Source organism: Frieseomelitta varia, unplaced genomic scaffold (assembly GCF_011392965.1).
Source record: "Frieseomelitta varia isolate USP_RPSP 00005682 unplaced genomic scaffold, Fvar_1.2 scaffold_412, whole genome shotgun sequence".
In the NCBI taxonomy this organism is placed as follows: Eukaryota; Metazoa; Arthropoda; class Insecta; order Hymenoptera; family Apidae; genus Frieseomelitta; species Frieseomelitta varia.
Window position 1 is genome coordinate 227,015 of NW_025110160.1, and position 14,854 is coordinate 241,868.

The 14,854-nt window shown below is 33.6% G+C and overlaps 2 protein-coding genes across 10 annotated transcripts; both read right to left on the bottom strand.

Moving 5' to 3' along the window:
- Window positions 1-206: 206 nt before the first annotated feature.
- LOC122531697 (spermine oxidase) lies at window positions 207-3,379 on the bottom strand. Its single transcript, XM_043659820.1, has 3 exons — window positions 2,955-3,379; window positions 1,946-2,486; window positions 207-1,858 (listed from the first exon to the last, which is right to left on the bottom strand). The coding sequence occupies exons 1-3, from the start codon at window positions 3,136-3,138 to the stop codon at window positions 1,024-1,026; spliced, it is 1,560 nt and encodes a 519-aa protein (XP_043515755.1). The 5' UTR covers window positions 3,139-3,379; the 3' UTR covers window positions 207-1,023.
- Window positions 3,380-4,978: 1,599 nt separating this feature from the next.
- On the bottom strand, window positions 4,979-14,716 carry LOC122531743 (zinc finger FYVE domain-containing protein 9). Of its 9 annotated transcripts, none has more exons than XM_043659909.1 (15): window positions 14,325-14,714; window positions 14,093-14,228; window positions 13,787-13,979; window positions 11,350-13,542; window positions 11,180-11,259; window positions 9,585-9,762; window positions 8,938-9,156; window positions 8,741-8,863; window positions 8,502-8,666; window positions 8,273-8,432; window positions 7,779-8,194; window positions 7,465-7,708; window positions 7,277-7,397; window positions 7,027-7,188; window positions 6,309-6,867 (listed from the first exon to the last, which is right to left on the bottom strand). In XM_043659909.1, the coding sequence occupies exons 3-15, from the start codon at window positions 13,842-13,844 to the stop codon at window positions 6,712-6,714; spliced, it is 4,275 nt and encodes a 1,424-aa protein (XP_043515844.1). In that variant the 5' UTR covers window positions 13,845-13,979; window positions 14,093-14,228; window positions 14,325-14,714; the 3' UTR covers window positions 6,309-6,711. The 9 variants fall into 9 exon arrangements, with proteins under 9 accessions (XP_043515850.1, XP_043515844.1, XP_043515843.1 ...); XM_043659908.1 differs by having other exon boundaries at window positions 14,299-14,714; XM_043659915.1 differs by lacking the exon at window positions 6,309-6,867 and adding an exon at window positions 4,979-5,164 and having other exon boundaries at window positions 14,093-14,716.
- Between the last annotated feature and the right edge of the window lie 138 nt (window positions 14,717-14,854).

Here is a 14,854-nt window from a genome sequence, read left to right on the forward strand (position 1 = left end):
AGAAATATGAATAATATGATAACATAAAATATCATATCTTAAAAATATGAAATACGTATTAAAAAAAAAAAGAGAAGAATATTAAATGTAAGTATAAGTATATAAGAAAACGATATTGTAAAAATTTCTATCACATTTTAAACATAACTTACAACCACCTATTTCTATTGTCTTGTTTGCAAAATGAATATGCAGAATTTACATTGTAAATCAGTGATTGGTTTTATTTTAAGCTGATACATTATTTGCGTTAGAAAAAGATAGAAGGTAGTTTTGTTGCATATTTAAAATTATAATGCTTAACAAAGTAACATGACTAGATGAAAATGCACTTTATAATACTTTGAAATAATAATGCATAGAGACTGTAGAAAAAGGAATATATTCGATGGAATATCGGCTGGCAATTTCGGAATTCCACCATAATTTTTCATGTATACCGTACGTTATTAAATTTTCTATGCAAACACAATTTAATTTTACCTCTTCGTTAAATCAAGATCATGTTTTAGCTTTGTTTCATCCACCGAATCAGTAGAAATCAACTCGTTATTTTTGATGCAATGATCAGCGATTACTGGACGTCTGAATTCCTATTACAGATAAAAAGCACTTACGACGGCATTGAATATATAAAATTTTTTATAGTTAACGTTAGGTGATCCCGTAAAATGAAGCATGTCCTTTCGACACGATTTTCAAACTATCAGCCCTTTCTTTATCGCTCGAAAAGAAAAGTATGACAGTAAATCGCAAAACACATATTCATCGAGTCTTAAAATCTTAAACGGGCATTATGTACATAATATAAACAATTCGCTATATTATTTACAAAACTAAAATAATTTCGTAAGTCTCGCGTTAACGCTAAACATCTATAAATCACAATTGTCATCGACTTCGACAGTGTGTAAAATATCCTTCGTACCACGACAATAAATTGTGCTCAATTATGTGAAAATTTCGATATAGAGAATAATTCCAGACTCGCTTCCCCCCTTTCGAGTAATTCTTAATAATGTTTTAATTCAAGGAGATTCCTTGTATCCATGAACTTAGGTCACTCGTGTCTTCGCAACTGAGGCTCAACGAGTTCTTTTCGTTCTTTCTCGATTCCAAGAGTGTCTGAGCAGCGGTTCGTCCGGTCAAATACGCCCCGTGTACTGTACTATAAAAGGAAGAATGTGTGTGCTCGCCTGCGAATGCTATTACTATTTTCGAAGGATCGTCTTCTTGTACTATAGGCTCTGCTAAACAATTAATGTCTAATTGACTCGCACCGACAGCCATGGCGGTGTAGGAACCACGCGTGTACGGCTGCGAATGCCACGAAGTGCGCAAACAATTTTTTGGTGCTGGCACAAACGGGTCGTTGAGAAATCTCCTCAGTATCGACGTGCATACTTCAGCCACTTCCGCCGAGCTCAATTTCTCCATGTACTCGGCGGCCTTCCCCGATATCCAGCCCAACAACAGAGTCTCCGTGATTTTTGTAAAAGAATAGATCTTTCTGAACCACGTTTTATTGATGTCTTGCTTCTCTTCCTCCGACAGCCCCCTGTCGTCCCATAGAAGCATTACTTCCGACACACTAGGATGCAAAAACGGTCTCTCGTACTCTAAAAATATCTTATCTACAGCACCAAATAAGAGTCTATCTATGGCTTCGAGTTTGTCGTTTGGTAAAGGTGGTTCGAATATGTCGTTCGCTTTCCCCTTAAGTACTCCTAATGGCAATGTACAAATCACATGTTCGGCTACTATAGTTTTTCCATTTTCACATTGTACTACAACAGATGGGTTCGCGTTAGAATGATTATTAGAATTTTCATTGTCCATACATTTACTTCTTTGCCACCTACAATTCAATATACTCGTGTGAGAATCCAAAACGTAAAACATTTATACATTGATTGATAAGAAACTAACTTCAAGGTCCGTTTACCTAATTTTGGCGACAGCGTGTTTAGTCAGAATACTGCTCTTTGGTATGTGTTTTGAAACTGGTTCCAATATAGCACTGTATCCATCCGGAAGACTAATATTCCCGCCTTGGAGTTCTGCGTAGGAACCCATTTCCAACAAGTCAACATCTTCCATGCTATCACAGCCAGTAATGCAGGTCTCCCGTTTGAGTAGACAGTCAAACATCAATTGTCTAATTTTCCTCTCTTCGGGTGGCAAGGCCGACAGGTAGATCTCAGCCTCCAGTGCCACGTGAGCTCCAACGCTGTTTATCCCATCCGGTGGGCTATAAGTACTTAGGAAATACTCCTCGCATCTTCTTAGAAAACACACATAAGCTTCGTAGATTTCTTGGAGAATTGGAAAAGGCAATTGTTTCCCATCTTCCATAGCGGCTACTACTTTATGAGGCCTTGGTACGCGTACTATGTCTATCAATCCGTTTGCCATAGCCAACTCAAACATCGGATTCCCTAAGACTCCGTGAATCCAGTTTGCTCCTAACTCTACCTTCTCGTTGCCTGTATGTAAAATGCACGGCCGTGCTTAAGGTTCATGAAGATCATCAAAGAATTGTTTCCACTATGAAACTAAAACTTGTACATGTACACTGTACATATATGTGTACACACAGAGAAGGTTATATCTTTCACTCGAATTCTGAATTCAAATTTAACTTTCAACTCAAGACAATTAACAATTTCTTATCGTTGAGTTCTAACCGAGACTTATTGTTGTTAATATGTTTTGTATGTGCTCGTTTGTTTTTGAGCATTTATCAGAAAATATTTGAGAGAGAAACGGAAAAACAAATTGATAACGTCTTCTACTTGTATTTTTTATCGAACATTATATACACGTGTAATAGTGTAAGATACCACGATGTGAAGATTATATTTCAAAAGACGAACGGGTCGAATACAAAAAACATGAGATTGAAAAGCTTATTGATTGACGAAACACGGGAAATAGGTTAAGTGGGAACTCACCGATTTTGGTGGCGACTATACGGCCACCGATTCGACCCCGCGCCTCCACGATCAAAAAGTCGGTCTCGTGGTTTTTCAACAAGTGATTCGCGGCCGATAGTCCAGCCATCCCGGCCCCGACGATCACGATCTTGCACTTGACTTTATCATCCTCCGTCTTCTTCGTGGACTCCGCCATGATCATATCATATCAGTTGTCAGTGGCAGAACTTACATGGCTTATTAATTTTTATTCAAATTTTTACTCCTCATTTTCGCTCGACCATCATACCCTCCGGCTACTGTTGCTTCATCGAGCTCCGTGCTTTCTCGAAATCCGCTCAAAGTTCTTTGACGTTTCCCATTTTTATCTCGACCGCGCGTCGAGATTTGCCGCGAACACGCGAAATTCGTATCTAGTTACTTTCGTTTTTTCACCGGCTGGTCTTTCGCGCGCCGCGATTCAAACGATACACAAGGTGGTCCATTTAACACTAGAATTACCGACGACTGAAGTGTAACGTTTGTGGCGAAGAAATTAAAGTGCAAGGTACAAGAAAAAAAGTTAATAGTAATATAATAATAAAAGTTAACAATAATAATAAATAAATATAAGGAATAATAATACTAATAATAACTATAAGGACTATAATAATAAGTAAATTAATAATACTAAAAAGTTAACAATACTATAATAATAAAAGTTAATAATAAGGAACACAAGAAGCTATTAATATATTTTATTAATGATCACTCGAGTATCTAAAAATATACTGTTATAATTGTACAAAATTTAAACACATAGGAAACTATAAACTAATCATTTTGATCATCTTAGCAGTTCTAGTGTCTTTTTATCTTTTCGAATTGTGTGACGATGGAGAAAATGTTTTTTGTCCTAATATGAATGGTATCGAAAGGCCAATAACTGGTAAGAATATTTTGCTTCCAAGGTCATTGATGTTTCCCTTTCATATGTATTTGTATGGAGTGGCTGACAAAAAGATACGTTCAAGTATGTAAAGAACATGACCTTGAAAATTTAAGTTTCACGCATAAATCTATCTCTATCGAGATTGCAGACCTTGGGCCATGACGCAACGAACGAGAGCCTAATAATAAATAAATGTAAATAAACTGTGTTTACTATTTACTGCGTCATCAACGATGATCTCTAAATTTGTCGGTAATTCGTAATGGGATACTCAATGCAAGAAGAGATCGGTATGACACTCATTTATGGTAAAAATGATCAGTGTACAAAGATACACTTTAATCGTAATTGTATTAACTACGAAGTACATAAGCAAAGGTGGTCAAAAATTTTCATAAAACTGGCGTATCGTGGAGAAACTAAAGGAGGACTGAAACTGTTAATAATGAAAGAAATAAAGAAAATATCTTCACGGAACAAGTTTTGCTGAAAAAAATGCATTTTTCTCAGTAGAACAAATATGAAAGTGATTCAAAAGAAAAATTTAAATTTTTGCACATCAGTGTCATTTCAAGGTCATGCTCTTTACATACCTGAACGTATTTTTGTATCAATTATTCGATGCAATTAAAGAAAAAAAAAACATATTTGTATGAAAAAAAACATTAATGACCTTGAAAACTTCGAAAAAAGTGACCTTGGGAGAAACATTCTTATCAATTATATTGGACTTTCGGTACCATTCATGTTAAATGAATAATATTTTGTGTATCACAGTTCGAAAAGATATTTTCAGACCACCCGGTATATACAATGAAGGGCTTTAAATTAATATAAATTTGTAAACAAAGATCTTGCAACAATCCATTTTGGTCTCATTCACATCATAAAATTTCATCTCCTATCACAAAAATTTGCACAAAAAAATGTTTTGATGTTTTTGGAGACGAAAATTTTAAATTTTGACAATTTTTCATTGTACAGTTATGCCCTTCGCTGTATAACGAAAATTAAAATATATTACCGTAAACGAGAAAGATATTTTTCCAATTTTTGCAATTCTAGTTCATTCTTTAAACGCGATCAGAAATAAGAAATGAGAACACCAACAGACATATCCACACGATTTTCTTTATTTACAAATCACAAATTTCTAATCGCGAATTACAAATTTCAGCTCTCTCTCTCTCGTCAATCCGATGTGTGTCCTATGTTGACAAATTAAACGTTTCAAATTCTAACGCGTTACAATTCCTCACGGTCAAGTGAACCTCCTTGCAGTTCACACGCTTAATTTCTATGTTCAATTAATTTACCATTTTATATGACTTTTATGTGACAATCTTATAATATAAGCAATGAAAAATAAAATTCTGCGTTTTTAAAATATGTGGATTTCCTTTCTCCAATTTTTTTTTTTAATAACAAATATAAACATTTATATACGTCGATAATTAGTTACAACAATAAAGAAAGTTTGCACCCTTCACTTGGAACTAAAATTTATTACTTTTTTTAGTACTTCCAGCAGGCTTGCGTATACCTACCGTTTGTCTGGCAAAACGTTAAGTTCTAAAATTTAATCTGATTCTCGAAACGTTACAAGGAAAGGCAAAAAAGAAAAACGAAATTAAAAAAGGTTATATCACAAAAATGCTATCTCCTAAACTAAAAGAATATTTTATCTATGGATTACTGTTAATTATCTTCAAAAAAACAAAATCTATACTATGATAATAAAACAGTGTAGACGTACGTGTTTCAGCTTTTATACATATTTACAGATTATTATTAGCAGTTACTATTACAGACGTCTTATTCACATTATAAATATTTCCGTATTTAAATCCCTTCGATTGAAATGTCACAAGTTCCTTTGCTAAGCTCAACTTTAAAGTGGAGCAAATTTCAATTAACAGAGAAGTTGCAGAAATTTGACGAAATGCAAAGAAATTCTCTGGCTCAGTTTTTCACGATCACAACAAGTCAGGCTTGAACCTCAAATTCTTAATTAGAATAACAATAATTCGTATCTTTCTGCCAAATTCAACATTTAACATACACTTAGATATATATATATGTATAATATATAATATATATATATGTATATATTATATATATATATATAAGAAAGTTAATTCGAAATATCCCATTAAAGGATTCTAACAATTTTCTCCTTATTACAATACAAAGAAAGATAAATAAAAATCCTTCAGTTTGTTACACTGATATTTTTCCTTCGAAACTATCAACTATTATTATACACATATTATACGAATAGCAACAAAACAGATATATTTACACAATAACAAATAATGATACTTCATTTTGATTTCAGTCGGAAAAAATTCTTCATCAATATTTTTTATAAAATTTACATGTACGTATATAATGTACAAAAAATGCGACATTAATTTCTTTTCTTCTTTTTTTTTTCTTTTTCTCATAAAAAGCAAACAGATCTAAGTTTCAGAATCCAATGGATTGAAGCTAATACAATATAAAATAAACTTCATTATCTATTCTCAACTTTGAATTTCACAATCTCTTTTTCTCTCTTTTTTTTATACTTGTTATATTTATGCTCGAACATGAGTCAATATATTTTTATAGTATAAGCGCTGTTTTTTTTTTGTGTATGTGTGTGTATTTCATTATCTATATAGATGGTTAGTACTCGAATAGAAAATATTTTCTCCTTAAAAGATCTATTTCTCAATGGTTCCGCCAGTTTGTTTTAACTATACATTTCGACCGTGTACAAACGTCGCGAACTTTATATTCGTGTATACGCTATATTTAATAAAATTGTTAACAAAATAGAAGCGAACAGAGCAAGGTGTTTTAATCATCGAGTATATAAAAAATTAATTCAAGCACAGTGTGTGTATCTTGACTGCTTTGCGCTGCTTTATGCAGAACTTGAATTAATTCGTTGTCTAAACTCTTCATATAGATCGGGGGCAATTTCATGCCTTCGCTACCGGCTTCATAACCAACCTAGTATTATTACAATTCAGTTATATTTCTCTCCTCATTAAAAAAAAAAAAATTACTTTAAATTACTCTAATTAAGTTTCAAGGTCTGTATTACATACTTTTTTTTTTTACTGTTTAATAGAAAAGCTTGCAACTTACAAGTTATTACAGTACACTTACGTTGTCGGGATGAATAGTCGTCCTTACACCAAGTTTCGTTAAACCAGCATTCGCCAACAAGTCCAATAATTTCACTAAGGCTGTACACGTTGCTTTCGCTATATTTCCTGATAATTTGTTTATATCCACCGGGTCGTAAACTCCATTTGGATGATCGTCGGACTTCAAAAAAAAAAAAAAAAAACATATTATACAAAAAAAAAGAATAGTAACAATTTAGAATTTAGATTATATTCTTTCCTAAACGTACATTGATAATGAACACTTCTGTCCATCGAATAAATCTACTCGTTCCCTTATAATCAATACCATTATGTACTCTGATTGAAGGAATACCATCCATCGGTTGTCTATCGATAGGACTTTTTACTCTGAGAACAAACAACAAATTTAAATAAACGTGCGTGACTATAGACGACAGTCGTATTTAATATTTACCCTAGATTGAACTGCACGTCATTATCGACCCATTTTATGTTCACCGTTTCATCTGGCTCGGGCGCTCCTTGTCGGCCACATCCGATCGAGAAGTCTTGCATATTTTTCAGAGCCGCCTTCAACGCTTCCATCTTTTCCGGCATTATTTCCACCATCAATCCATCCTCAACTATACTGGACTTGGCCGACAGGCCCATCGACGACTTCAACGCCCCGTTAATAACGATAAAACTGGTGCCTGTTACTGTATCGATATCGAATACCGATTACTTTCAAAACGTTCGGACACAGGCGTGTAAAAATTACGTACGTACTTGTTCTTTGATTATTGTTGATACTTATCGCTTGCGTTTGATAAGTGCTTTCATCACCGGTGTTTGTCTGTATACAGACTAAATGCGAGTCGGCAGCGATGCTGAAGTTTGAAGCATACGCTAACACGTGATCGTTTGAATTGTTTAAACCTTTGATCACTTGGTCGTATCGATTCCTTGGGAACATCACGTCTGTCATTCTGTTTCTCAGGTGAATTGTCAGCCCTCTCACGCTCGGCAACGTGTACGCGAAATTTCTGAAATCTGCCAGAACCTTCATGACTGTGTGTCCTATTTCAAAGTACAATGCATCTCGAAACCGAACCGAGAACAACGGGCAGGGATAGTAACGATACTCTGCGCCGAGCCGTAGGACAAGGCGTAATGGAAATACTTTCGCCCATGGCGTTTCCCACCTGTGGATAATCAGCAATGTTAAATGAATTTTCTGTAAAGACCAAATTTCATTTTATTGCACTTTTAAGAAGACAAACCTGTGAACTAGAAGGCCAATTAAGTATGGGGCGGGAGGTAATATAATTTTCTGCAAGCACTGCGATGTTTGCCGAATGAATAAGAATCCTGCGTGCTCCCGAGAATCCAGGAAATTTCCTCCCTGGTATATTAAAAATCCCAGTTCGGACACGGTGTTTCCTGCATGAAGTCGTGGTCACGTAACTTTTGCGATTTTAAACATTAATCGGTGTAGCATATGAACAATACCTTTCATAGCTTCGAGATGTAATTGGTTGATAAAGAGAAGGAGATCCTTGGGCACCCGAGTTTCATCAGGCAGCGCTTCGATTAGCAATATAACTTCATCTTGTCCAACGCAGTCCAATCCTTTCGATGTTACGTTCCAACACGTTTTGTTAACACAACAATTTACTACGAGGAATTTGTATTACATTTATTAGAGACATGTATTGAATTAGGAATCATAGATTTAAATTTATACTTACATGTTACTATTTTAACGTAAGCATAAAGATTCCGATTAATGGCAAACATAATGGGTGGTTCGCACTCGTTCTTCAACGTTTTGTAAAGAAGATTCTCGTCCGTCACAGCATGGTACGATACCTCTGTTTTACATTTAGTTGAATACACTTTGTCTAATACAGTTAGCTAATATTTTGTAAACAAAGTTATTACTTACGTCCTTTATGTATTGTTACTGTTGGTGGAAGAGCATTAGGATCCTGTGGCACGTAGCTTTCTGTATTTGGGTCCAAACGTGGTAAGTTCTGCTTTTTGACGGATGTGCTTGGAGCAGATGAGCCAGGCGTTGGTATTCGTTTGCTTCCAGATTTCCGGTACGGTGGTTTCAAATCCCACGACATGTCTAGTTCTGTCAGGTCACAGCCAGGCCTTATTCCTGTGTTTTAGTTAGAGGTGCATAAAACCAAAACAAACAGGAAGGAACAGGTCCATTGTCAGGGTGAAATATTTGAAGGAGACGAAAAACAAGAAATAATAGCTTGGACAGAGGAGTGTAATTTTAACTCAAAGAACTAAAAATATTATAACAAGGTATGTTAAGAGTAAAGTGTAACGAGTTATTACACAAGGTAGTAGCAGATTTGAATAGTATATATCAAGCATTAAGTATTGAATATTCTAAAGCTGTTTGCATTCTAATGCTTAAGCAAAGATAATTCTTGCTTTAGTAAAAAAAATCAAAAAATTGCATATCTGTAAAACATTAAAAAAACTGAAATATTTATTGCACATATGCATTAGCAATACATTTTTCTTTTGATTTCAATAAATTTGAATATATATATATATGTAATTTTTACTTACCATCACTGAACATAACAGATTTTGAAATTTCAGGTCGACTTTTTGTACCATCCTCTCTTTTAAGGACTCCGACAGGTACCATAACTGTGGGAGGTGGAGGCAACCCGCCAGCTAACTGTTGTAAGGGTGGTATAGTTGAACAGTACTCCATGGGATTATTTGGATTAGGCTGTCTCCCCTATAACGATTTGTCGAATACTCCTGACATTCACATTTATTTGCTTATCCAACAAACACAGGTCATGCACATAAAATGGTACTTCTTGTTAGCTGTATATTTGAATACAATGAGATAATATCATATAATCTAGAAATCTTTTGATTTCAAGAAGGAATTTCTTTCTTGGTTTGAAAATTCACAGAAAGCTTGAGTAAAATAAACAAACTCACAGAACAACTACTATTAATGTATCTGTACAACTGAATTAATGCAAATTATAAGAAATCTTCTGTGTTTACTGGACGTTAATTACTATTAAGATAGGAAACAAACATGTCATTTTTCGCAAAGATACTACAGTTCAAACACATGCCTTATAATTGCAGCAATGCATGGCAAAGAAATAAGGAATATTTGTAACGCAAATAGATACAATACATTACTATAAACTTATTATGGCAACGATTTAAGAACAAAATTTTAAATAGCAAAGATTTATTTTTACATGATGGTAAAAAAAAAAAATAATATCAAAATTTCTACATCAAATTAGTACTTTTATATAAATTTATTTATATGAATAAGAAGAAAGAAGTATTCAACAAGTTGTTATAGGTGATTAAAAAACTTATACTAATATTTAAATAAATTCGCAAAAAGTAAAAAGAGTTTTTTCTAAATTTAATTTTTACGTATACTCTGAATGAATGAATTCAATAAAACATTAACAATTTGTAAATTGAAAAAACGGAACAAAATAATGAGATAAAAATCGATTAAATATAGGAGATTAATGAGTCTTACAAGTTTCCATTGCAAATGTGTTGTTTTCAATAGAAATTGAGAAATGAATAAACAAAAATTTATTAAATATTTACATCAATAATAATATAGTAAAATTCACAATCAAAGATTTAGTAGTATAATATCTCATATTGCTATTTTTGTAAACAACTGAATCAAATGAATGAAACAAAAAATTAGAAACAATTGAAAGTAATCATTCAATACTACATTTAAATATGATAAACTACTATTGGTATATACTTTGTGTCAAAGAAGAGAGCTCCAAAGATGTTACTCACAATTAACATGCCAAATCTATTTTATAAAATTAATTAATTCGTCAATAAATAAAACAATCAAAACTATAAACAAAAAATAAACAAACTAAACATGCAAATACATAAATCTAAAATATACAAGCAAACAATTCAAAGAATATAAACAAACTATAAATGATTAAACCAAAAATCTAAAGACATAAATATGTATCTTTCGACGAATTTTATAAATTGTCAATAATCTGTTACAAAGCAAGACTTAAAGCACTCTCTTGAATTTCTTAAGTAGAAGAGGGCAATTTATAAATTTCATGGCAGGTTCAAAAAGAATTTATGACAACATTATATAAAATAACTCATATCTAACATACCTGAGGTGAATTGATATCATTATTATTTGCGTATGTGGAATAACCAGAAGACCATTCTCCCATACCTTGTTCTGTTTCAGCTAGAAAAAAAAAAAAAACGATTAATTCCTTGATATTTTTTAGAAAAGTATTAAAATCATTAAAATAATAATAAGTTGAAGAAACGTTACCTTTAGTAAGAAGCTGATAACAAGAAACACAAACGCGTGAATCGATGTTTCCCTGATATTCCAATTTATATTTCATATTACAACATTTATTACATAATACTTTTCCACATGCACGACAGTGATGTCGTCTTTTGAGTACAGTGAACTTAACATCACAGAGCATACAACTGGGTGCATCACTGTCAGGAACCCAGAATGGTGGTTGTTTTCCCAAAACTGAACTAGTTTCTGGCAAAGAATTCTCTAAAATATCCGGCGAAGATCCTTGCTCTTCCTTTGTACCATCGACATCTGATTGAACTTGGTAAGATGGCGTATCACTTGTAGAGCCAAGTACTTGGTGTTCGCTGCTATTATTTGACAAAACAATATCCAATGTTTGGGGTCGTATTGGCTTCTCTGAATCATCACTGGTGTCACTTACATTTGGTTTTGTATAAACATCCACAGATGTAGACATTTCATCGCCATTATGTTTTGTATTGTCAGATAATATATTTTCCTCAGATGTCACTGAAGTTCTTTCTTCAGAGGTACTATCGATGTCGCTTGGCATTTTTAAATCACAAACTTGATTATATTGCTTACTTATTTTCTGCTCTTTCAACTGTATTTTTGTTTTACTATTGTTTAGTGATCCCTGATTAATATTTAAACTGTACATAGAATGCTCTTGGCTGTCTTTAATATCTTTTGCAATAGGCACACATTCATTTTCTAGTTTCATTTTATTATCTTTAGCTACGTTAACTGTATGCAATAATGTTAATTCTTTACTATTTGGATTATTTAAAATATCTTTGTGTTTATCTTTATTTATCTGATCGTCAGATTGTTGTACACTTTGCAATTGTTTATCCGTTTCTTCTTTCTGAGAGTTAGTTATTGAAATGTTTTCTATCCTTTCACTTAATTCCGATTCTATCATTTTGGAAGCTCCTACAATAGTATCTGAAAAAACTTGGCTATTCTGTTTATCTTCATCTTTTTGATCTTGAGCAACATTTTGTGATATATTTATAATGTTTTCATATTTATTACAGCTTTCCCTTAATTTCTCTTCTTCTTCTAATTCAGCTAAATATTTGGTCAATTCATCTTCCGATAAATTATCAATGTTACTAAATCCAATTGGTTTATGTACTTGACTTAAACTGTTCCCGTGTTCCTGATTTTTATCAATACTTTCCATGTTTAATTTCATTTCATTGTCCTGTAACTGTGTATTACACTCATGATAATTATCCTGTACAGAAGAACACTCAAGCACAGAATTATTTTCTTGATTCACTCTATCAGAATTCTCATTTTCAATATCTGCTTTATCACTGAAGTCAACAAAAGCTTCGTTTATTGCAACATTTTTGGAGAATTCTGCTTCACTCTCCAACGGCTTGAAATTCTTTACATGAACATTGTTTACATCTTCTTTAACATTAGTTTCATACGGGATAGGTAATTCTAATGCTATAGGTACTGGGTTATCTTGATAGCTTGTGACAGGAATTTCTGTAACTGAATTCGTTATGTCTACTGTAGGTTTAACAGCTACGCTATCTTCAGCAGCGCTCTGAATTATCTGACAGTGAGGTACCTTAGTCTCTAAATCAGGCTGTATTTTTGAATCACTTAATACAGAACTAATGCAATCTGAACTTCCAGGTGGAGCGTTAATGTATTCATTTAGACTGCTAAAAACATTACTAACGCTAGGTTTCAGATTAAACTGGTTCAATTTCTTATCATACCTATTGTCAATCTTTGGACTGTTGCTACTATTCTGTTGTTTCTGTATAACCTTCTGCGATATGTCGTTATATATTGCCAAGGGAACTTGGTCAGAGTCGTAAGATGAAACAGATTGTTTTTGTACCAGCTTATTATCACTTGTGCATTCATTTGTATAAAATTGATTTACATCCGTATTTTCTACTGCTGCTGCTTCTGCATTATAACTGAGATTCTCAGAGACTGTGTCATTTTCATTGACACATTTATTCTTCGTGTTTACCTCCTGCAAATCTTTGCGCCTCTCTACGGGCAATATAATATCAAATTCCTTATTGGCCTTTTTAGGTTCTATCAGAAGATAATTATAATTCTTCAAAGCTGAAGGTTCTAGATTACATTTAACTGAAGAAGATGACGCATTGTTTGCCGAAGGATTAACAGATGCTATTTGCTCTGCGCAATCTGAAATATAAAATCCGTTGTATTAACAGATGACACACGACAATGACAATGTGAATAAACAAAAACTTTTCTTGAAAGAGAAGCAGTTATATGTAGATCACAATCTTTGTAAAAGTAACTGAAATTTTTTTTCTAGACTGTTATCCAGTCAAAAAATTATCACAAAAAATTTGAAATTTTACAAGAATCTCGAATGTGCCATAAATGAACCGGAAATGAAAACGAACTGGATGGCAGGTTTTACCTTCGTTGAATTCGAAATCGTCCAAAACCTTGTCCAAATCGATAGCAAATTTTTCCATTGCGCCGTCAGTGTTAGCTACGCCAATTCCGATATCATTTAACAAACACTCCTATCCGACTTCTGACAATGGTAAACACGATTCCATTAACCGTCCGTGTAAAGCGTACGACGTAACTTTAGAATTTTCTTCCGGCTGTTCGTGAAAAAAACATCAGGACGTTAGGACATATAAAAATACCATGACCGACATACGTTACGTGCGCGATGTTCTTAATCCTCGAACGAGGATCAGCAAATATATCTTACAGCGAATCACAGTCATTCCGCGTAACGGAAGTCACACTTTTGCGCTAGGTGTTTTCAATCGGTCTCCCTTTGTCACCCATAACGCGCAGCCGATGACATCAATGAAACGGAGGATGATCAACCGCCTGAGTCACGCCTGGAGAAGTCAAAAAAATAACCATAAATTTTCGGCCATCACGTGGATTAAATGATAATGGAACAAGTACTTGCATACACGCTCGTACACTGGTACCTGGGCTCGTAGAACTGTCATTCTACGCGGAGATAAACGTTCGCCTATCGATGAATCGAACAATTTACTCCCGTATTATCGATCAGTCGATCGTCGTTGGACGAGTATCAATTTCGGAAAATGTTGACTTCGTTACGAGCGAGAACGTAACAACTCTAAATTAACGTGATTTACCGTAATTGAAATTTACTACAATAGGATTCCTGTTCTATAGAGTTTCTCTCTATGATGTAATGACATCGAGAAACGGTATCTTTTATAATGAAGATTCACGTGCTTTGCATGTAAATTGAACCGACTGGTTCAAATGTTGTTCTAGATATTGCAAAACATCTGTAAAATACACGCGTGTATCTTGAATTTACAGACATGGGTTATAATGCGCATTGAGGAATTACTGTGAAATTATAATTTTATGATAATATGGTAATGGTGATATATAGTAATATATAATTTCATGTGATATAGTACGAAAATAACATAAATAGTAATATGTAATTTCATAGAGATATAGCATGAAAATAAAACTT